The 22528-nt window shown below is 61.7% G+C and overlaps 1 protein-coding gene across 9 annotated transcripts in view; it reads left to right on the forward strand.

Annotated features, from left to right (window-relative positions):
• Positions 1-763: 763 nt before the first annotated feature.
• The window catches only part of SRCIN1 (SRC kinase signaling inhibitor 1), a 57793-nt gene continuing 36028 nt past the window's right edge, over positions 764-22528 (forward strand). For 2 of the 9 annotated variants that reach the window (XM_058041568.1, XM_058041576.1), the window contains exons 1-2: positions 15894-15966; positions 16170-16334. In XM_058041568.1, coding sequence (XP_057897551.1) covers positions 16217-16334 — 118 coding nt within the window. In that variant the 5' untranslated portion in view covers positions 15894-15966; positions 16170-16216. Of the gene's footprint in view, positions 969-6779; positions 6843-15893; positions 15967-16169; positions 16335-20247; positions 21023-22528 lie in introns of those variants that run through there. The other 7 variants (XM_058041567.1, XM_058041574.1, XM_058041570.1 and 4 more) reach the window with 5 other exon arrangements.

Here is a 22528-nt window from a genome sequence, read left to right on the forward strand (position 1 = left end):
GGCTGAGCTGTATCCCCACGGTGGTGGGTGACACTGGGTGACACTGGGTGTGTCCCCACGGTGGTGGGCGCCGCCAGGCAGAGCCCGAGTCTCCCTCAGGGTGTCCCCACGGCTCTCGGTCACCGCTGTCCCGGCTGGCACCCGCTGTCCCCGGTGCCACCGTTGCCAGGACGCGCGGGCAGCCGGCCCAGCCCTGTCCCTGTCCCCGCGCCAGCCGCGCGCTGCCCCTCCCACTTGCCCAGGTGCGCTCGCACCACAAATCCGCCCTCTTTTCCCCCAAAAATCCACCCCTCAGCCTGTGCCACCTCCGGGGACATGCCCGAGCGCTGTCCCCACCCCACCAACAACATCCCCTTCCCCCCCTCACCCCCCCGACGACCCCAAACCTCCGGGGACGGCTCCTCCCTCCCTCCCTCCCCGTGCGCGCTCCCGCGGGTCCCGCTGTCACCCGGCGACAGCGACAGCGACAGCGACGCGCGCGTGCCAGTGCTGCCGGCAAATCAGCGGAGAAAGGGAAAAAAAAACCAAAACAGCAACACCAGGAAAAAAAAACCTTTTAAGAGGGAGAGAGAGGGCTTTAAGAGGCAGCGCGGGGCCGGGGGCAGCCGTGCCCCCCTCCCCGCGCGGATCCATCATGAGCTAATGTGTTTGTGCCGCTCGTTCGTTCGCTCGCTCGCTCCCTTTTGTACCTCGCGGGGCCGCGCGCTCTCCCACGCGCAGCCGGGCGCGCTCCCGGCGCGCTCCCCGCGCCCACTCCCCGCCGCCGCCGCCGCCGCCGCTCCTGCCGAGCCCGGCCTGGCCTGAAGCCCCTTCTCCCCGCAGGAAAGGAGAGGAGGAAAAATAAAAATAGAGGAAAAGCCGCCCCAAAAAACCCAAAAGCGCAGCAGCAGCCTCGGCGAGCAGCAATGGGGAATACACCCTCTCAAGGCATGTCACTCTCACTATGTGCATCCATTCTTAAGTAGCAGGTATTTTTTTTTATTTGTGTGGTTTTTTTGCCTCCCTTTCCTCCCTCTTCCCCAGCCCTGCTTTTCTCGGTGATGCCCGGGGTGGGGTGAGGGGGGCACAAGATGCTGCCGGAGTTTTGGTGGCCGCCCAGCTGTGGCGGGGCTGTGGCGCTCCGGAGGGGCGTGTGACAAGCGCCGGGACGCGGTGACCCCCCCGCCCCTCTGGGGACAGCAGGGCCGTGGGTGTGGGGTCGGTGCCGGCGGTGGGGCCGCGTTTTGGGGGCGATGTTGCCCCCCCGGAGATGGGGAGCGCTGCGGGCTCTGGGGGTGCTCGGAGGGGGCGGGTGTGCGCCGATGGCCGCTCCAGCCGCCCTGGCCGGGGTTTAACCGGGATGTTTTGGTGGCCGAGCCGCGCTGGGAGAGGCCGGGCTCGGGATTTGTTCCCAGCTGGGCGCGGGGGGAGCCGCGGGCTCTCCCTCACCTGCTGCGTTCGCTTTTCCTCCTCGCTGCCTCTGCCGAGACACAAAGGCCAGCGCGAGCCACCGGGTGGCCCCCGGGGCGACATTTTCAGCATCCTCACAGCACGGGAAAAAAAAAATCTTTAAAAAAATATATATAAATAAATGAATCTGGCGCATCCCGGGCTGGGCTGGGGCGTGGGGGGAGGAGGCGCGGAGGGAAACTTAAAATAACTCCGGAGGTGGCCAGCCCTGAGCTGGCGGAGCCTCCGCGGGGTCCGGGTGCCGCCCTGCCCCGCGCCAGCCCCGCGAGGTGACAGCGACACGGGCGGGGGTCCCTTTGTCTGCGCTGGCCGCGGGCAGCTCCGCGCTCCCTCCGCTCTCTTTGTTCTCGCCGTGGCACCGGGGCTGGCGAGCGGCGATGCCGCCGTGCCCACCCAGCCTGGCACCCCCCCGGCGGGCACCCAACTCCCCGGGAAGTTGGGCTGGGGGCCGGGAGCGCGGCCGGAAGGGGCGGCGGGGCCCCCGGGAGCTGCGCCCCTTCCCGGCGCCCCCGGGGGTGACACGGGGGTCACAGCTCAGGGGAGGGGTCCCGCACCGGGAGGAGCGTTCAGCCCTTCCCGGGGACCCCAAAGCCGGACCCTGGGATCCCCAAAGCCCCAAGCCCGCGTTCTGGGGGTGCGGGTACTCCCCAGCCCCCCATCCTGGGGGTGCAGGTGCCCCCACGGCTTCCCCATCCTTGGGGTGCAGGTGCTCCCCAGCCACCCCTTTTGGGGGTGCAGGCACCATCCCGAGGGTTCAGGTGCTTCCCGGTCCCCATCTTTGGGGTTCAGGTGCTTTCCAATCCCCATCCTGGATGTGCAGGTGCCCCCACGGCTTCCCCATCTTTGGGGTGCAGGTGCTCCCCAGCCCCTCTGGATGCCCCACGGATTTCCCGGCGCTGGCAAAATGGGCGGGGGGGGCCTTTAAGGCCCCTCCTGTCCCCCCCAAACCCACCCGGTGTTCAGGGCAGCGCAGCCCCGGGGCTGTTCCAGCCCCAGCGACGGCTGCTGCCGGGTTTTAATGAGGAATTCATTTCCAACGCGTTAATTATCTCCCACCAGGCTGCCCCCGGCAACGCTCGGCCGCCCCTGGGAAGGGCTCGGTGCCCCCGGCAGGAGCCCCCTCCCCACTGGGAGCTGCTGGGTGGGACTGGAGCCCCCTCGGGAGGGCATTGAGGAGCCCCCGGCCGTGGCAGGGCGGTCACAGCGGGCTTTGGTGGCTTTGTGCAGAAGGAGCTGCGGGCTTTGTCCCCTCCCAGCAGGGTGGGATGGGCAGGGACGGATGCCCACCCTCTTTTTTTGGAAATGTTGGTTTTTATGGAACGTCCTGGTCACATTCTGGGGGTGCTGGTGTCCTTCCTGTGATAGGGGAGGGTGGCGACAGCCCTGGCTGGGGACTGGCACTTACTGGGAGCTGTGGGCACTGGTGGGGTGTGGGTGTCGGTGACAGGCTCAGCTCTGCTCCCTCATTCAGGAAAACCGCGGATTTCCCCCCAAAACGTGGCTTTGCCTTTAGGAAAAAGTGAATAAAGGCACGTCCTTGCTGGGCTGGGGTTGAACCTGGGGCCCCATCCAATCTGACTGGACACCCTGGTGAGGGTGACACCTCTGTCCCCTCACATTGTCCCTTCCCTTCCCTTCCCTTCCCTTCCCTTCCCTTCCCTTCCCTTCCCTTCCCTTCCCTTCCCTTCCCTTCCCTTCCCTTCCCTTCCCTTCCCTTCCCTTCCCTTCCCTTCCCTTCCCTTCCCTTCCCTTCCCTTCCCTTCCCTTCCCTTCCCTTCCCTTCCCTTCCCTTCCCTTCCCTTCCCTTCCCTTCCCTTCCCTTCCCTTCCCTTCCCTTCCCTTCCCTTCCCTTCCCTTCCCTTCCCTTCCCTTCCCTTCCCTTCCCTTCCCTTCCCTTCCCTTCCCTTCCCTTCCCCTCTCCAAAATTCCCCAAATTTCCCCAAAATTCCCATATTCCCACCCTTCCCATGGCAGCGGGGTGCCCTTGGCTCCGGAGTGTCACCCGCGGTCCCCAGGGGCCACCTCGGCGGGGCAGAGCCATCAGGGCAGGGTTTAATTAGAGCCATCGATTGTGGCCATCGATCCCGCGCGCCCTGGGGACAGCGGCGACACGTGGCAGCAGCACCCCATGGCAGGGGCTGGCGGGGAGGGGACAGGGCCAGGGTGGCGCCGTCCATGTCCCTGTCCCTGTGACAGGATGTGGGAGTGATCCTGGGAAGGGGCAGGAGCTCCTGAGGGAGAGGGGATGTTCATCTTGGAGGAAAGGGGGATCGGGAGGGACCTTCTGAGGTCCCTGACAGGAGGGGACAGGAGGGGACATCAGGCTCTGATCCCAAGGGACAGGGAAAGTTTTCGAGCCACTGAGGGAGCTGGGAATGTTGGTGCTGGAGAAAAGGGGGATCAGGAGGGACCTTCTGAGGTCCCTGACAGGAGGGGACAGCCAGAGGAACTGGGCTGTGATCCCAAGGGACAGGAGGAGAAGGAATGGCCACAGTTGGGATGAGAGGATCCCACAGGGCTGGGATGAGAGGATCCTCCAGGTCCTTGCAGCGCGAATCGTTCCATGACCCCATGAAATTCCATAATCCCATGGTATTCCATGTTCCCACAAAACTCGAGCTCCCCAGGGTGAAGAGCTGAAGCTGCTTCCCCAGACTCTGTGGGATTGTCCCGTTCCAAACCCCCAAATCGGGGCTCTGACCCCCCGAGCCAGCACCCCCATGTCCCCAGGCTTTAGCGACATCCCAAATCCATCCCCGGGAGGATTCTCAGAGCTCTGAGACCCCTCCCTCCCCTCCCTCCCCGTGCCAGCTGCAGGTGCTGTGGGACTCGAGGGCTCTTCAGGCTGAGCCCTCCCCGATCACAGCTCGGGGACAATGAAACTTTGCTGTCAGCTGGTTTTATTTTATTTTTATTTTATCCCTCCCCCCGCTCCCTTTCCACTTTCAGAATCCATGCAAATGATGGGGTTTGGGTTTTTTCTCAATTTTTTAAAGATTTTTTTTTTTTGAGATTCATCTCTAGCAGATGATGGAGAGGGTGGGAGGAAAAGGAAGGGAAGGGAAAGGAGGGGGACAAAAACACTTTGGGGTTGTTTGTGTTGTTCTCTCACTGCTGAAATGTTCTGATTGCGGAGGCAGAGGAGGAGTTCAGTGATCTGGGAACAGCGAAAAGCTGGGAAATGTGGGAGCTGCATCCCAGCCCCAAACTGGGAAATGTGGGAGCTGCATCCCAGCCCCAAACTGGGAACTGTGGGAGCTGCATCCCAGCCCCAAACTGGGAACTGTGGGAGCTGCATCCCAGCCCCAAACTGGGAAATGTGGGAGCTGCATCCCAGCCCCAGACTGGGAACTGTGGGAGCTGCATCCCAGCCCCAGACTGGGAACTGTGGGAGCTGCATCCCAGCCCCAAACTGGGAAATGTGGGAGCTGCATCCCAGCCCCAAACTGGGAACTGTGGGAGCTGCATCCCAGCCCCAGACTGGGAACTGTGGGAGCTGAATCCCAGCTCCAAACTGGGAAATGTGGGACATGAATTCCTGCTGTAAACTGGGAACTGTGGGAGCTGCAAACTGAAAACTGTGGGAGCTGCATCCCAGCTGTACACTGGGAACTGTGGGAGCTGAATTCCAGTTCCATACTGGGAACTGTGGGAGCTGCATCCCAGCCCCAAACTGGGAACTGTGGGAGCTGAATTCCCGCTGCAAACTGGTCCTGTCGGGGTGTGTCGCTGTCCCCAGGTCCTGTCAGGGTGTGGCGCTGTGCCCTCCAGAGGTGCCCAGGTCCTGTCAGGGTGTGGCGCTGTCCCCTCCTTCCTCCGTTCCTGCTCCGTCCCTCCCTCTCCCCGTCCCTCCCCGCGGTCCCTGCCATCGAATCCAGGAGCGCTCGGGGATTTTCAGCCCATCCCGAGCCGCGAGAGCCTCCAAAGGACTCTCAAGGACAACGCCATGGAGCCTTCCCTGCCTTCTCCTCCTCTTCCTCCTTCCCCCCTGCCAAGCCCCGCTCCTTCCCCCGGCATCTCCCAAATCCATCCCCGTCCCCGCAGGTGACACAGCTCCGTCCCCACCCCCGAGGGTCTCAGGTGGGCTCTGGGCTCCTCCCCCCCCCCTCCAAATCCCGTAAAATTCTCTGCAGGATCCCAGGAATTGGCGCTCGCGGGGAGCTTAGGGCAGGATGGATTCTCCATGGGGTCACATTCCTGGAATTTGAGGGAATTTTTGGCTGCCCCATCCCAGGAGAAATAACTCAGGGGAGTGAAAATTGGGAGATTTTCCCAGCTTTTATCTCTCTTCCATCCAAACTTTGGGAAACCTAGGTGTTCCCAGGGCAGGTCCCAGCCCTGAGGTCATGCAGGTGAGGCCAAGATCAAAGCTTGGGGATTCCTAGGCTTTGGAATTCCAGCTGGGAATTCATTATTCCAGTCAGGAATTCATTATTTCAGCTGGAAATTCAGGATCTCAGTTGGGAATTCATGGTTCCAGCAGGAAATTCACGATTCCAGTTGGGAATTCAGGATCCCAGCTGGGAATTCATGGTTCCAGCAGGGAACCCAAGCTGGGAGCACCCCCGGCCTTCCCCCCAAAATCCCAAGGACAGGATTGGAGAGCTTGGTTCTCCCTGGAAAACCGAAGGAGCCACTTTTGGCCTCCCCCTTTCTCTTTTCCCCCTAAAATTCCCAAATTTTCACCTCTCAGGTGTCATGAGGGAGAGGAAGGAGATTCCCGCAGGTTTTCCTGGCAGGTTGCAAAACGCAGCATAAATAATTCATCCCCTCCTCAATTATCAAAACAAAGGAATGAAGCGAATTTCCGAAGGATTTTCCACTCACATTCCATGGTTTTTATTGGTTTTTTGTTTCCCTGCTTTTCTCACGCCTCGGAGATGATTTACTCACGGAGTGGCTGTGAAATTCCTTCCCAGTTTTCAGATCCATCGCCAGGAGCCTCCAAAATCTCTTTTTGGGGGTGAAACTGCCCCAAAAATCCAGGGGAAATGGGGATAAAAGGGCTTGGCCAGGTTTTTCATCCTCTGGGGGGGTTTTGGGGTGTAGGAAAGGTAGTGGATCCCTTTCCCACCCTATTCCTGGCAGAAAAAAGGGATTTTTCTGGAGTGTGTGTGCCCTCTCGCCCTGTCCTGGTCACCCCTTTCCCACCACTCTTTTATTTCGGATTTTTTCTCTGTGTTTCGCTTGCTCTGATTAATTTCTTTCTTTCCCTCCATCTGAATTCCCGGGGGAAAAAAAAAAAAAACAAAAACAAACAACAATAATAAAAAATTCCCAGCTGGAATTTCCCAAATTCATGAATCTCCTCCTTTCCTGTCCCTACCCAGGGCTCCATGGAATTGCGGGCGGGAAGAAGCCAGGACTGTGTTCCCTTTGTTTAAAGTCTCCAGGTCAGTACCGGGGGCCGACAGCGTCCTCCCCTTTTCCCTGGATTTCCCTCGCTTCCATGATTTTCACTCTTTCCCTGCCCCTCTCCCAGGAGCCGGGCCCGTGGTGGGTGAGGGCAGCACCCAGAGCCCCAATTTTGGGATGTTTTAAAGGGTCCCACTCATTTTTGGGATGTTTTAGAAGGTCGTGCCCAGATTTTGGGATGTTTTTAGGAGGCTCCTGCCTGGATTTTGGTTGACATCCATGGTCGAGGCGTCGCTTCCCAAACTTTTGGTGGAGGACAGGATGGATTTGTGGAGTTTTATGATCCTGGAGGATCCCTGGTGCTCCTGGAGAGATTTTGGGTGTTGCTAAATGGATTCCTGGTGTTCTGGAGGGATCCTGGTGATCCTAAAAGGATCCTTGGTGCTCTGCCTTTTTTTATTATTTTTTGGGATTGTTCTTGGGATTCAGTGGCGATGGTTTTTTGGAATTCAGTGGTGATGACTGTTTGGGATTCAGTGGCTACTTCTTTTGAGATTCAACAGTGATTTATTTTGGAATTCAGTGGTACTGCTTGTTTGGGATTCAGCTGTAGTGTTTTGGGGGATTCAATCATGATTTTTGGGGGCATTGCGTGATGATGGGTCTTTGGGATTCAGTGGTGACCTTTTGGGGGTTCAACTGCAATGTTCTCTTGGGATTCAATGGTGATGCTTCTTTGGGATTCAGTGGTGACTTTTTTGGGACTCAGTGGTGATTCTTTGGGATTCAGTGGCGATGGGTTTTTGGGATTCAGTGCAATCCTAAGGGATCCAGTGGTTGAATGGCTCAGGCAGCTCCTGGAGGTGCCAAACCCAGCACAAAGAACCACGGCAGAGAATTTGTAGGATCTGTGGGATTTGGGGAATCTTTTCCAACCAGGAAGGCCCCTCCTGACCCATCTTTCCCCACCAGCCCTGAACCAGGGCCCACAAACCTTTGGTGACACCTCCCGAGTCACGAGCGCCAGGGTGACATCCCGAAGGATGCTGATGTGGGATCAGGAGCGAGAATTATGGAAAAAAACCACATTTCCCCGACCCTTTGGAACATTTTCCCTGCCTCCCGTCTGCTTTTCCGCCTCTGTCTGGGGGGATGAAAGCGCCGCCGCGTCCTGGCGGAGGTGACAGCGCCAGCGAGGCCACCGCTAATGGGGACATTAATGAGTTTTGTCTCCCGGCCCCAAAGCGCCTCCTGACCCTTCCCGAGGGTTGCGAACACCTGGAGGAAACCGGCGTCGCTTTCATCCAGCCCGGAAAAACCCTGGAGCGGCCAGGGAGGGGGTGGAGGTGGCTTTTGTCCCCAAAAGTCCCCGGGTTTTGTCACCAAAGTCCTGCTGAAGGTGACAGGAGGCGGCTGGGATGGGATGAGCTGGGAATCCTGTGTGGGAATGGTGGGAATGCTCATGGGGAGAAGGGGTGGTGGCCACAGGTGTCCCAGAGCAGGGGACAGGGGAAGGGACCCGTGGGACAGGGGAAAGTGTCCCCATCGCATAGAGACAGGCTGTCCCCAACCCTGTGGGACCGGGGAAGGGATTGTCCCCATCCCACTGGGAGAAAGTAAAATATTGTCCCCAACCCCGTGGGACAGAGGAAGTTTGTCCCCATCCCAGTGGGACAGGGAAATGTCCCCATCCCCCGGTCCCCACTGCCCTCCCCTGTTCCCGGCCACCGTTTGCCTTTTAATTACAATTATCCAATTAATGCTCCTCCCCCACGGGCTTCTTCCTCCCCTCCTTGTAAAATTGGGGCACAACCAGTGGCATCTTCATCCTCCTCGTCCTCCTCATCCTCATCCACCCTGTCCTCATCCTCCTTCTCCTCATCCTCCTCATCCTGTGCATTCTCCTCATCCTCCTCCTTATCCTCACCATCCTCATCCTCCTTATCCTCATTCTCCTCTTCCTCCTCCTTCTCCCCATCCTCCTCACCCTCCTCCTCCTCCTCCCTGGAGCTGTCTGACCTCCCCGTTCCCTCGCTGGCTCCTGGCCCCGGTTGCCACCTGGCCACCCTCGCTTCCCCCTGGGGATTCCGGGGTGCATCCACAGGTGATCCACCCCAGGAGAAGCTCGGGGTGCAGTGAAATCAATTCCCCGGTAAAAATCCCCCGGTGGAAACAATTCCCGGTGGAAATTCCCTGGGATCCGTGGCCTGGAGCTGCTTTTGCATCAGGGAGAGCGGGCCGGGGCCGGCGCTCGCCCTGGGGGATGAGCAGGTGTCCGGGGGCCGGGGCAGCGCCGAGAGCTCCCCAAAATAGAGCCAGGAGCGGGGGGAGAGGATGCGGCCCCGGCTCCCCGCGGCTGCTCCTGCCAGAGCCGCCTGACGGCTGCAGCGTCGTCAGAGCTGTACCTATAATTACTGCACCTATAATTACCGTCTGATGTGCCGCAATTAGAGCCCCCGCCGGCAGAGGAGTTGGAGCAGACAGGAGCGGCCTTGGCTGCCTGAGAGGGCTTCCAGCCCTTACTGGAGCCTTCCAGCCATTCCCAGTTCCTTCCATCCTCTCCCGGAGCCTTCCAGCCCTTCCCGGAGCCTTCCAGCTGTTCCTGGTTCCATCCAACCCCTCCGGTTCCTTCCATCCCTTCCCGGTTCCTTCCAGCCCTTCCCAGTCTCTTCTATCCCTTCCCGATGCTCTCCAACCCCTCCTGGTGCCTCTTTCCAGTTCCTTCCAGCATTTCCCAGTCCCTTCCATCCCCTCCCTGTCCCTTCCATCCCCTCCAGGTGCCTCCACCTCTCCTGCCCTGCCGGGAGATGAATTTTGGGAAAGGTGCAAAACCAAAGGGCTCAGCCCCGTACCCGGGATCTGCGGTGTTGGTGGGGAACGAGATCTTTATGGGCTCTTTCTGGGATCTTTCTGGGGTCTTTGTGGGATCAGGGAACGGTTTAGGATGGGAGGACCTTCAATCGCACCAGGCACGGCCACCTCCCACCATCCCAGGTGCTGCAAGCCGCAGTGCCCAGCCTGGCCTTGGACACTGCCAGGGATCCAGGAGCACCCACAGCTGCTCTGGGAAGGCCATCCCCGCCCCTCCCCACCCAAAATCCCCTCCCGAGGCCATTTGTCCATCTGCGACCCCTGGCTCTGTAAACTTCTGCAATCCCAGAAGGGTTTGGGCTGGAAGGGACCCCCAAGCCCACCCATTCCCACCCCTGCCATGGACAGGGCCGCCTCCCACCATCCCAGCCGCTCCAAGCCCTGTCCAAACTCCTGTTTCATCCCTCAAACCCCAAATCCCCACTCTCAGCAGGGATCCCTCATCCCAGACCACAGGGCTGAGCCTCCCCTCCCTCCAAACACCCCAAATTTTATTTTTATCAGTGCAAAATCCTTACACACAGCCACAGAAATTCCCCAGGAGTGCTGTGAGCATCCCCCAACTCCCTCATTTCCTTCTTCCCTCTCCTATTTTACCCCCCAATTCTCGTTTCCTCACCCCCATCTGCCCGTGTCCAGTTTAAACCACAACTCCCAGCCCAGTTTAAGCCACAACTCCCAGCCCTAGGCGAGGTTTTAAAGCTTTTATCGGAGCCCAGGGTCTGAAATTCACAATAAAACCCAACAAATAGCAATGATTCAGAACCTCTCCGCTGCAAAGAGCCAGACCAGGACCTCAATTAAGCCATTTGCAAATCGTTAATTTAAGAATTGCTCTCGGATGCCTTTAAACCGCTCCCTCCTGCAGCTTCCAAACGGGTAAAGAGCGCGGGGATATAAACGGAGAGGTCGGGAAATGCTGATTTAACGGCGGATTTTGGCGCCGGCAGCAGCTCCGGACGCGATTGAAATCCCGGGGCTGCCTTGGGAGGAAAAGCAGAGGTCCCCAGGTGAGGTGAGAGCTGCTGGGGCGTCCCCAGGGGATGGAACTGGAGAGCCAAACCTCACCTGCCTTGAAAACTTCAATTTATTTCCTCTGGATTTAACCATTTCCAAACCCCCAGCGATGCCAGGGCTTTTCCAGGTGTGTTGGGGCTTTGGAAATTGTTAAATCCAGAGGGAATAAATTGAATTTTTTAAGGCAGGTGAGGTTTGGCTCTCCAGCAGCATCCCTGGAGCGGGATGGTGCCAGAGTGACCCCCTGGATTTATCCCATCCTGCAGATTGTCCCCTGGGAGTAGGGACAGCCTGGCAGTGCCACAGCCAGGAGCTTTGACATCTCTCCTGTGGCATTTGGGATCTTCCTGCACGAAAAGGGGAGAAAATCTGCGGCTGCCTCATCCCTGGGAGTGTCCAAGGCCAGGCTGGAGCAGCCTGGGATGGTGGGAGATGTCCCCAACCATGGCAGGAGGAGAACCTTAGGGTTCCCTCCATCCCAAACCCTCCTGGGATCCTTCCAACTACCCCAAAGCTCCGTGAGGAGAGGATTTGTGCCCCCAGACCTGTTGCTGGGGCTTTTCCCTCTGCCCTCTCCCCAAATCTGGGCTCTCCTGGCCCGGACCCTGCTCCCAGCGCTGCCGCAGCCGCTCCTGGCGCTTGTCCCATCCCCTTCATCCTCCCACGGGTGGATTTTGGGATATTTTAAGGCAGAGCCGGGCACATCTCCCGATCCTGCGGCCGCTCCGAGCGAAGTGAGCAAAGGAAACGGGGAAGAGGATCTGGAGCAGCGGGGCTTGGGGCCGTGCCAGGGCGCCGGGTGCAGGCGGTGGGCGCCGGGCGCAGGGCGCCAGCCGGGCCCCGGAGGTGTTGCTGCAGCCCCAGGAGGCCGTGCCAGGCTCCACTCGGCTCCGGGGAACGAATTCTCGCTTCTCCAGGAGGGGCTGGGTTCTGCCACCAGCTGGGGAGCAAAACCCCAAATCCACAAATCCACGGGCTGATCCAGAGGGTGCCGCGGGAACAGCTTGCGATGCGAGGCCCGTGGGAGGCTGGAGGGGACCTGCGGGTGCCAAAATTCCCTCGGCTCCACCTGGCACCGCTTGGCAGCTCCCGCCTGGGAGCGGCGCCGGGCGCTGCCAGCGCCGAGGGCGATGCCAGGCTCGGCAGATGTTGCCCGCGGATCCGAGCAGGCTGAGCCATCCCCGCCACACCTCCGGCTGCTTCTGCTGGGGCTTTGAGGAGTTTTTGGTGTGATTTGAGAACTCTGCAGCCGTCACTTGGCTGGGTTTGATCAGGAGCCGCATTTCCGGGCCCTTCAGCTGTGAAAGGCTCGGAGCTGCGCGGTGCCAAGAGGTCTTTAAGGGTTTTTTTTCACTGCTTAACTCGGTTTGCTCCCGATCCGATACCTCACCGGCACTCGCAGCCTCCTTTCTGAGTGGAAGAGGTTTTTCTGTCGGCCTGGAGAGGGGTTTTTGCTCATTCGAGACCCCCCGAGGGCTGGGCTTGGGTCTGGCATGTCCTGCCTGTGCTGCTGTCGCTGTTCCTGCGGCCTCCAGCGCTGCCACCCCTGCCTGGGGGCACAGCTCAGGGATTGGGGTTGTGGTGCGAGGAGTGGGGATTTGGGGATTTGGGGATTTAGAGATTTGGGGAAGTGCTTCCTGACCAGGCTCTGACATGGCACCGCCCAAGGGAATGGGCAAATCGGTCCTCACTTGGAACCGCTACCCATGAAAGGGGCACATCCATCCACACCTGGCACTGCCATCCCAGAGGGAATGGGCACAGCCATCCCTACCTGGCACTGCCCAAGGGAATGGGCACAGCCATCCCTACCTGGCACTGCCATCCCAGAGGGAATGGGCACAGCCATCCCTACCTAGCACTGCCCAAGGGAATGGGCACAGCCATCCCACCTGGCACTCCCAGCCTGCCCTAAGCCATGCTGGGCACAGGCTGATCCAGCCACGGGCCGATCTTTGTTGGCCTCCCAGTGTCCCTCCCTCCTGGGTAACCCCTCTGTCCCTCTGTGCCATCCCCGATCCTCCCCCTCCAGGGCTCCGTTTGTCCCCATCTCTGGTGGCCGTGCTGGTGACACAAAGGCCCCTCTGTGCCACTGTGAGGGCACCGCCTGTGTGAATATTGCTCTATAGACTGGGAGAGGGCACAAAGCCCCGCTGTCTGTGCCAGCTCTGGGAGGGGGCCTGCATTCCTGATCCGTGACTGTCCCACTGTTCCCATCCCAGCTCTGGTCTGTGACTGTCCCACTGAGCAAAGCAGCACAGAATCTGAAAAATATAGAAGCTAAAACTTAGGGCATGGTGAGGAGCTCCGGGATTCACCGAGGGATGGGCCAGGAGCGGGAACGGAGCGGGAATGGAGTGGGAATGGAATGAATGGAGCATCCAGCGGCTCTTCATGAGCTGCTGAGAGCGAAATCGTGTCCTGGAGCGCAGGTGTGAATGCGGATGTCTCACCCCGACGTGTCGGAGCTGCTTTTAGCAGCTTTTTCCTGGGAATTGCCTCCTGGTCACGCTGCTGCTCCAGCGGTGTCACCAGCAGTGGGCGACACCTTTGTCACCACGCTGCCAGCTCAGGGTTTTACCGCAGGGAAGTCACCGCCTTGGGAGAGCCCGAAGTGGGGGGAAAATGAGATTTTGGATTTAAATCTAGTCCTTTCCCTCCTTCCCAGGGGGTTTCAAGGTGCAGGGAATGGCGGCACTTCCCCTGGGGACAGCTGGACCCTGCTGGGGACTGTCCCTGTGCTGGCACAGCAGTGCCAGGCACGGGTGATGCTGGCTGGGATCTATCCCGGGATAAACCTGGGCGCTGGAGCTGCCCCTGGCTCCTTCCTCCATCCCGTGGCATTTGTATAATGCATTATTTTACAATTTTTATATTTATGTCTATGTGTAAATAAGAGGAAATGAATCGCAGTCTTGTTTTTTAACCTTGTTTTGATTGGACCGTGGCAGCTCCCATCCCTGTGGAATGGGGGACCGCGGGGACAGTAGGCGACAGCGAGGTGGCAGCTCATTAACCCCTCATCAGCAGCGCCATCACAATTAAAAGGTCACCGCATCCTCCCAGCCGGGTTTTCAGGGATCAGCGGGAAGGACAATTAATCCTCGTCGCGTTTGTCTGCCAGCATTTTCCCGGTAAAATCTCCGCTGTTCCCGAGTTTTTCCAGGGACAGGGAGCGCCTTCCCTGGAGCTGCGGGTCCTGAGAAACGTCCCGGCCCTGTCCCTGCCCCTGTCCCTGGCCCTGTCTCTGCTACATGTCCTTGGTCACCTCTCTCGCCATTTGTGCATCCAACCTTTTTCCCCTTTTGTTTTTTGGTGAGCAATTCCAGCCTCTCCTCCAGGCAGGAATCAACCTCACATGGATGATATTGGATATTAACAGGGGAATGATTCCCTCGGCCCTAAAGTGAGGGAGAGAAGGGGGGAAAATCCCCCGCGGTGCGTGTGGGGTGCGGGAACCGGCCCGGAGCGCTCAGCTGCGAGAAGAAGGAATTTTTTGGGAAGGTTCCTAGTGTCGTGAGTGCCGCCTGTGCCAGCTGTGACTCACGGCTGCGGCTGCTGCGGAGCCTGGAGGGGCTCCAGGAGGAGCTCAGGGCTCTGGAGCTTGTCCCTTCTTGCCCTGAGCTGGGAATGGGGAGAGCTCCTGGGCCGCCCCGTCCGTGCCTCAGTTTCCCCCGTGTCAAAAATCGGGAAAATGCAAGGGGGGTGTGAGCATTCCTGAATTCCCAGCTCTTCCCACCTGAGCTGCCCAGGGACGTGTGGAGTCACCGTCCCTGCAAGGGGTTAAAGGTCACATGCAGGTGACGCCTGGGGACACGGAGACACATCAGCCCTGGGGAATGCTTGGAGGGCTTTTCCAGCTATTGATCCCACATTCCAAGACTTTTAATCCTGTGGCATCAGGATTTGGACTGAAAGAACCCTGCGGGGGGGGGTGGTCACAGCCCTATAGGGCGGGCTGAGGTTGGGTTTGGGGTCCCTTTGGCTGGGGCAGCATCTCCCCGGAACCCTGGTGTAGGGGCCTGAGTTAACTTATGTACTGTAAATATATGTATGGCAGTGAAAGATCTTTGTATTGTATTAGTGACCCTGCCCTGATTCTAGTTATTGTAAATGGGCTGCACCTGTGATGTCCTTGATTGGGCAGCAGCTGTAGCCCATGCAGGTAACTGAGATAAAAGGGGGCGGGATGGTCAGGGAGAGCTGGGGATAGGAGCTCTGACCGAGAAGCAACAACACCACTGCTGTGAAGATCTGCCGTGAGAAAATCATCAAGAAGCTATGAGACTCAGGAAATATAATTATGCAACAATATGAATACAACACCCTGGGGGTGACACTGAGTGAAACCCCCCCCAAAATGTGGGGACAGGGATGGTTTTATGGGCTTGGGAGGAGCAGGCTGTGTCCCTGAGGTGTTCACTGCTCCTCCTGCCTTCGGGATCATCCCCTCACCCTGGGAATTTTGGGAATGGTCAGTTCTGTCCGTGGAGGTTGTGGCCCGCAGTGACCAGCGCCGTGTCCTGGGGACAAACCCAGAAAACCGCTGGGGACAAACCCGTAAAAATGCTGGAATTCCTTCCCCGAGCTCCCCGGGGCATCAGCCACGGGCTGGCAGCGGGGACATTTCAGGGTGTCTGTGCCCAGGGGTGGGCAGCTCGGTGCCGTCAGGGACATCCTGGCTCGCGGGACGCTCGGGGCTGGCTCCTGGCGGTGGTGGCAGCTCGGGCAGAGCCCCGCGAGTGTCGCCGGCGGGGACACGGGGAGAGCAGCGCGACAATGCGGGCGCTGATGGCCCTGCCCGGCTGCTGGCACTGCCCGGCCCATGTGATGCGTTTGAGGGGGCACGCTGACATTTCCAGGGGAAGGAGGGGGAGAAAAAAAATCCCGGGGGGACCCGCAGGGAGCTCCGGAGCGGCGGAAAACAGAGCGAGAACCGTCCGCGCCCAGCGGAGCGAGCGGAGGGACAAAAGCAGGGGGAAAGTTGCCAGGGCAGGGCCAGGATGTGAGGGGAAGCGATGGGAGCTGGCGGAGCAGCGGGAGCGGGGAACGCCGGCCGCGGAGGCGGCCCTGGGAGCCCCTCGGTAGCGCGGGGAGCGGAGCGGGGAGCGCTCGGCAGCAGCGCGGCCTCGCTGCGGCTCCGCTCCCCGGCGCGGAGGACCCGGCGCTGGGCGTGAGCCGGCGGCGGCGGCGCTGGGTTTGAGGTGACGGCGGCGGCGCTGGATGCGAGGTGACAGCCGCCGCACGCCCGCGAGGTCGGAGCTGCGCGATCAGGTCGGTGCCACCACCCTCCCCTCGCTCGGTAACGAGCCCACCCCGCGTTTAATTCGCACCGGCAGCCAGCGCCGCCCGATCCGGCTGCTCGGAGCCGACCCTGCCGGGCCCGGAGCGCGGCTTTAAATGCCAAAAAAGCTCATGGAGCCCGTGCCCGGCCCGGGTTAAGCAGATGCGATGAGCTGCGTGTGTTTGTCGCGCAGATCGGTGAGCCGCGCTCCGAGCCGAGCCGCCTGCCGCTGCCCCCGCGATGCTGCCCCGCTGGGCAAAGCAGCCCCCTGGAGCCTCACCCCGAGCCGCGGCCAGGCTGCGGGAGCCGGGCAGAGCCAGCGAGCCCGGGGACTACCGGCTGCCAGCGCTGCTCGTGGGTATGGACCGGGGGGACGTGGGCATGGGGGGAGCGCGGGGTCCGCAGGATCCAGGGATGAGCTGTGCCCTGGGAGGGATGGATGGGGTGGGTGGGGTGGTCCCAGACCCTCACAGGGGGCTCTGGAGTGGCCTGGGCAATGTCCCGGCCCCTCACAGGTGGACACTGCCCAGGGAAGGGATGGATGGTGGCCCCAGCCCCCCGCAGATGGGTCCTGCCCCAGGAAGGGACAGAAGGCCCAGCCTGGGGACAGGGACAGCCCCTCACAGGTGGGCTCTGGGTGGCCTGAGGATCCCAGTCCCACACAGGTGGGCTCTGCCCAGCAGCTGATGGATGGTGTGGGCTGGGGTATGCCCCAGCCCCTCACAGGTGGGCTCTGGGATGGCCTGGGGGTGGTCCCAGCCCGTCACAGGTGGGCACAGATGGGGTGGGCTGTGCCGTGCCCGCTCTGAAGGGAGAAGGAGAAGGAGGAGGAGGAGGAGGAGGAGGCGCAGGGCTGCAGGCAGCTGCTGCTGCCCTCCTTTTGCTTGACTAAACCGCGCTGCCTGGCCAGCTCTGGCTGCCGCTGGTGGGAGGCGGCGGGCGGGGGGGACGCGGCTGCGCCCCCGATGTGGCCGGTGGGGCAGGAGGGGACAGCAGGGTGCGCTCGGCGGGCCGAGGGGTGGCACGGCGCGCCGGCCTTGTCCTCGTGTCACCCGCAGCGTCTCGAGGCGCGCTGTGCCACCACCCTGCGAGGGAGCGGCTCGGTGTCGCCGTGCCCTGCGGCCAGGGGGATGTGTCACATGTCCCCGCAGCGTCCCTGTCCCGTGGCCGCTCGGCCTGACAGCGAATCCTTGCAGGATTTCACCCCGTGTTTTCCATCCCTGAGCACGTTTTGCTGCCTCTCGGAGGCCTCAGCCGAGGCTCTGAGATATTTTTTTCCCAGCTTTTCTGATTTTTAACGAGCTGTGACTAACCGGGCTGGCACGGCAGGCGGTGACCAAGCACCAACGTGCTACCTGTGCGCCCAGAAATAGGGGCTGCTCTCCACACCCCCGCCGGGAGCATTCCCGGGACACCCACCCAGCCTTTCCCACGCCTGGCAGTGCCCAGCTGCCAGCAGGAGTCACCCAAAGGGGCAGTGCCACCCAAATCCTGCCTGGAGGGTGCGGGATCGCGGCTCGGTGCTGTGGATGGAGCTGCTGAGCTCCGGGGTGGGCTCCGAGCCCATCGTGGGGGTGGCAGAGCCAAGATTTGGGCGAGTTGGGTCTCCTGTGCCAAGGATGGAGCTGGCTGTGGGATTGCCGTGGCCCCAAAGCCTCTGAGCCAGGAAAAATCCCCTCCCCGAGTGTTCCCTGGTGGAATTGAGCCCTCCGGAGATCCAGCCTGGTGGGCAAAGAGTGGGAAATGCCCTGGGCTTGGCTTGGGCCCGTCGCCTCCTGGCTTCCCTGCGAGGATTCATCCCTCATGGAGAGAGATTTGGGATGCCAAAGGCCCCGTGCCCGGCTCTGGGCTTTGCCCTGGCAGCTGCTGGTGGCCACAGGCCAGGCTGGAGGGTCACAGTCCCTTCTGCTGCTCCTTCCCATTCCTCCTGACATGGAGGTTTGGATGGGATTTTTGGGAAGGAATTCCTCCCTGGTAGAGCAGGGAGGGGATGGGGTGGAACTCCCAGAGCAGCTGTGGCTGCCCCTGGATCCCTGGGAGCATCCCAGGAGCAGCCTGGGGCAGGGGGAGTTGGCTCTGCTTCCCCAACAGAACTGACACAGCTGAGTCATGGCCCCACATCCTGGCCTGCCCCACATGGAGCCTGTCAGGACCCAAAATCCTGGGAAAATCCTTTCAATTCCGATGGCGTTACCCCCTGCTCCCACCCCGGCTTTGACCCCCTCCCCTCTCATCAGCCAGACTCGAGTCATTCCCTTCCGTGCCTCAGTTTCCCCGTGCCAAGGGAGGTCCCCGGGCCATTCCCATGGCAGCTGCCAGGCCCCGGCTGTGCCGCGGGGGTGGGGATGAGCCCACAAAGCTCCTTCTGTGGGAGCCGCCAGGAGCTGGCCAGCCTCGCCTCGCCTTTATTTTTATCCCGCGTCCCCAAGCTGCTGGCACAGCCCCAGCCCTGCCAGCCGAGGATGTCACCCTTGCCAGGGCACGCAGGGCTCCGTCCTCTTCCTCCTCGTGGCTCTGCCCCGGGCAGGGATGTTTTCCATCTGCCTGGAATGCCACTGGCTCTGTCTCCAGCCAGCGGCCGGACACGGAGCCGAGGGCAGCGGGAAGATTTTTCCCATCTCTCACAGCTGGATTTTCTCCTTCCCTCTGCCCCTTATCTTTCCTTGGCTTTCCAAGGGAAACAGGAAGATTTTTCCCGGCTTTCCGAGCTGGAATTTGCCCTTCTCTCTGCCCCTCATCTTTCCTTGCCTTTCTGAGGGCACTGGGAAGATTCTCCCAACTCTCCCAGCTGGAATTTGCCCTTCCCACCACCCTCTGCCCCTCATTTTCCCTTGGCTTGCTCCTTGCTGCACAGCTCCAAGGGAGCATCCAGGTGTGCCGGCCCTTCCCTTGGCACTGGATCCCCGGGATTTTGGGAGGTGAACTCGTCTCCCGTCTCCATGTGGGCGCGTGGGCGCGATCACACCCGGCGAGGTGGGAAAAAGTGGTGGCTGCTTTTTCCAGGGCCGGCCAGATGGGATTTCTCCCTCCGCTCCGGGTTCTGACAAGTGACATGCAGGATCTATCCGCCTGGCAGGGCAGCGCCACGGGACGATGCCAGCTGAGCTCCGAGGAGCTGCAGCCTCGGGCCGAGCTCCGTGTCCCGCCGCAGCTCCGGGGTGGGAATTTGCGGGATGCAGGCGGCGCCCGGGGCTGGGAACGGACACGATCCCAGGATTTCACGCGGAGAATCCGGACTGGCACCGTGAGCGGGCACGGTGCCCCTGCCCAAAGCCAAGCGAGATCGGTGGGGTCCCGTCTGGGAAGTTCCCAGTGGAACTCTGTGTTTGTGGAGGGGTTGGGGATGTTTAATTTTCTGCCGTTCCAGTGGAATTTGGGAGTGAAAGGCGCGGCGGGGAGCCCGCTGAGCCCCGGCAGGGATCCTTGGGAAGGGGGAATGAGACGGGAGAACAATTCCCGCATGCCGGGGGATATCACGGGAGGTTTGTCCCCTGCTGGGTGCTCACGGTCCCCTGCGGGTGGCCTTGGCGTCACCTGGCTCTTCCCAGGGGATTTGGTGGCTGCTCCATGACCCTGGCAGCGAGGGGAGGGTGGGGGATTTTCATCCCGGTCGCTGCCGGCTTTGGCTCCTGTGTCGCTGTGAGAGGGACAGGACACCCTGCAGTCCCCTCACTTCCATATTCCCGTCCTGGGATGGACGCTGGCTCCGCCCCGCTCCAAGGCTGGAATTCCCTGGGAATTGCCTTTGAGTGGCCAGACCTGGCCAGGGCTGGCCCTGTCGGGGACATGGCGGTGGCAGGAGAGGGCACACCCGTGTCCCCCAGTGTCACCTGCCGAGTCCCTGCTCCTGGGAATGGGTTTGCTCGGAGAACTTGAGCATGTGGGCAGCTCCCAGCACTTTTTGGGTGTGAGGAGGGGTCCTGGGGAAGGCCCTTGACCATCCCAAAATGAGTGGACACCACAGTGGCCGAGCCAGAGACAGGGACAGCAAGGCTTGGACGGTGACTCTGAGCCACCTGGCGTGGTGGAATCTCCCTGGCCATGGCAGGGCTGGGATCTGGCTGGTTTTCCCACCTCAAACCACTCCATAATTCCCTGATTTCCCAAAGGCCCGACTCTGTCGGTGCGCGCATCTCCAGGGCCGGCTCTGCAGCACCACACGAGTTAAACGGCGCGGCGCAGGAGCTCCCCCCGCTCTCCCCACGCCTCCTCCCACCCCCGGCAGCGCGGCACGGAAGGGGTTAGCACCGGGCAGGGCTCCGGGAGCCGGGCAGGCTCGCTGGGCGCCGGGCAGTGCGGCAGTGCAGCCTCCGGGAGGAAGCGGGAGCATCCCGCTCTTCCGGCCGCGCTAATGGCCGGGCGCGGGGGAGCCGCATCGCTCCGAGGGGCGGCCGCCCTCCCGGCTGCCTCTCTCCCCAAATGCACTCCCCGCGTCCCCTCCCCTCGCCCCTCTTTGTGCGAGCGCTTTCTCGGGCGATTTTGCACGCTCCGCTGATCGCTCGCCGCGACCCGCGCGAGGTTTCGCTGCCTCATGAAGATTTATGGGACTGCAGTAATAAACTGGGTTTGAGACGTTCCTCTGGATGATAAAACCCCGCCGAGCCGCTGCTAAAGAGGGGATCCCAGCCGGATCCCGCAGCCGCTCCGCTTTTGGGGGCCTTTCCCTGCCCTGTCGCTCAGCAGCTCCCGCCAGCGCCGTTCCTGAAGATTTCCACCCAAACCGGTCGCTCCGGTCTCGCTGTTTTCCCGGGAAGGACGCGATGGCCGTGCCCTGCTAGCAGCCCGGGGCTCCGGCCCCGGCACGGGTGACACCTCTGCTGGCAGGTGGGGACGATGGGTGGATGAATCGGCAAAGAGAACCGCGTTCCCTCAACCTCCCTCTGCTCGGAGAGGGGCTGGCCAGGATCTACCGCGGCATCCTGGCCGTGGTGGGAGCCCTGCGCCCGGCCAAGGAGCCGCCCGCAGCCCCGGCCGAGCGGAGCGCTGCCCCCTCCGTGCCCCCGGAGCCGCTGCCCGGCCGCCGTGGGAGCCGCGCTGCGCCCGCGGGTAAGCGAGGGGACGGTGCCGGCGGGGGGACGCGGCCCGCGGGGTGTCCCCATGGGCTGGGCTGGGCTGCGCAGCGCGGGCAGGCTCCGGACAGGCTCTGCCACCCCAGTGACCTACTTGGATGCAGACTCGGGAAGCACTTTCCAGGGATCTGCTGCGCCCGTGTGCGGACTGCTGCATTCCTGAACTGCTGCAGGAGGAGGGGAAAAACTTTGTGGGGGATTTGAGGTGGAATTGCCCCCAGGAGGGAAGGATTAACAGCTGTTCCTTCAGCCTGGCCCTGAGGGTTTTCAGGTTCATTTGCCCGAACGAGCGCCCCAGACAGTTTCCTTGCGGGACCATCCCTGCCCGCTGCGGGTGGCATCCCCTCCGGATGGGATCTCTGGTGGCGTCTCTGGAGCGCTGACACGAGGCCAGCGCACGTGGCTGTGGCGACTTTTTCTCCCCTCGCCCCGGCTGGGCTCACGGATCAGAACCTTTGCGATGTTGCGGGGTCGGGGCCGCCTCATCCTCGCTGCTCCGCTCCTCCGTGCTCCTGTTCAGATCATCCCTCGGAGCGGGCGAGCGGGGCAGGCGCGTTCCGCTCCCGGAGCGTGTAATTGGGGAGCGGGGAGCTGCATGCTGATTGCGGGGCGGGAGGGGCCGGGAAGGAGCTGCGAACGCGGCCTCAGCCCGGCGCCGCTGCAGCGGGGCTGGAGCAGGGACCGGGAGGTGGTGGGGGGGAACAAACCCCCTCTGTCACCCCAAAAATCCCCGTCCCTGCTGCTCCCTCCGGCTCCGGGAGGGAGAGGAGCTGCAGCTCCTTCTGCTGCAGCTGCGGCTGGCGGCGTTTGCCTTCATCCCCATCCCCGGGCACAGAATTCCCGTGGGACCGGAGGAATCCGGGAGTTCTGCGGCGCTCGGAACCCGGCGTTCCCCAGGGATGGTTTTGGTGCGCTCGGAGCACAGCGGGGCCGGCCCCGGCTCCGATCCCCCGCCCCGAGCAGGCTCCTGGCTGCTCCCGAGGGTGCTCCAGAGCTTCCCAAGGGCTCCGAGGCTGTGGCTGCGCTGGGTGTCGGGTGCTGGGTGCAGCTCCTGCCCAAATTTCTGCCCTGGGGTCGCGGAGCCGGTGCTGGGGAGAGCGGCCGAGGCAGGGGAGGAGTTTTCCAGATTGGATTTGCATTTCCCGGTCAGGACCGCGCGTTGTGGGGCTGTGACGGGAGCGGGGAGAGGGGCAGGCGGCTCCTGGGGGTCCCGGCGGGGTCAGGACGAGCTGCTCCAGCGGGATTGCCCAGCAGGGCTGGAGCTGGGCAGCCGCTGGGAGCCCGGGGCGATGCCCTGCCCGCGTCCCCTCGGCCTGCAGGGTCCCCTCGGGCCGCTTCCCCCGGGAGAGTTTGGGGTGTTTGGCGGGGTGGAGGTGCCGCCGTCACCTCCGTGGTGCCACCGTGACCTCCCCGGTGCCACCATGACCTCCCTGGTGTCGCTGTGACCTCCCCGGTGCCACCATGACCTCTTTGGTGTCACCAT

Source organism: Melospiza georgiana, chromosome 28 (genome assembly GCF_028018845.1).
Source record: "Melospiza georgiana isolate bMelGeo1 chromosome 28, bMelGeo1.pri, whole genome shotgun sequence".
Classification (NCBI taxonomy): Eukaryota; Metazoa; Chordata; class Aves; order Passeriformes; family Passerellidae; genus Melospiza; species Melospiza georgiana.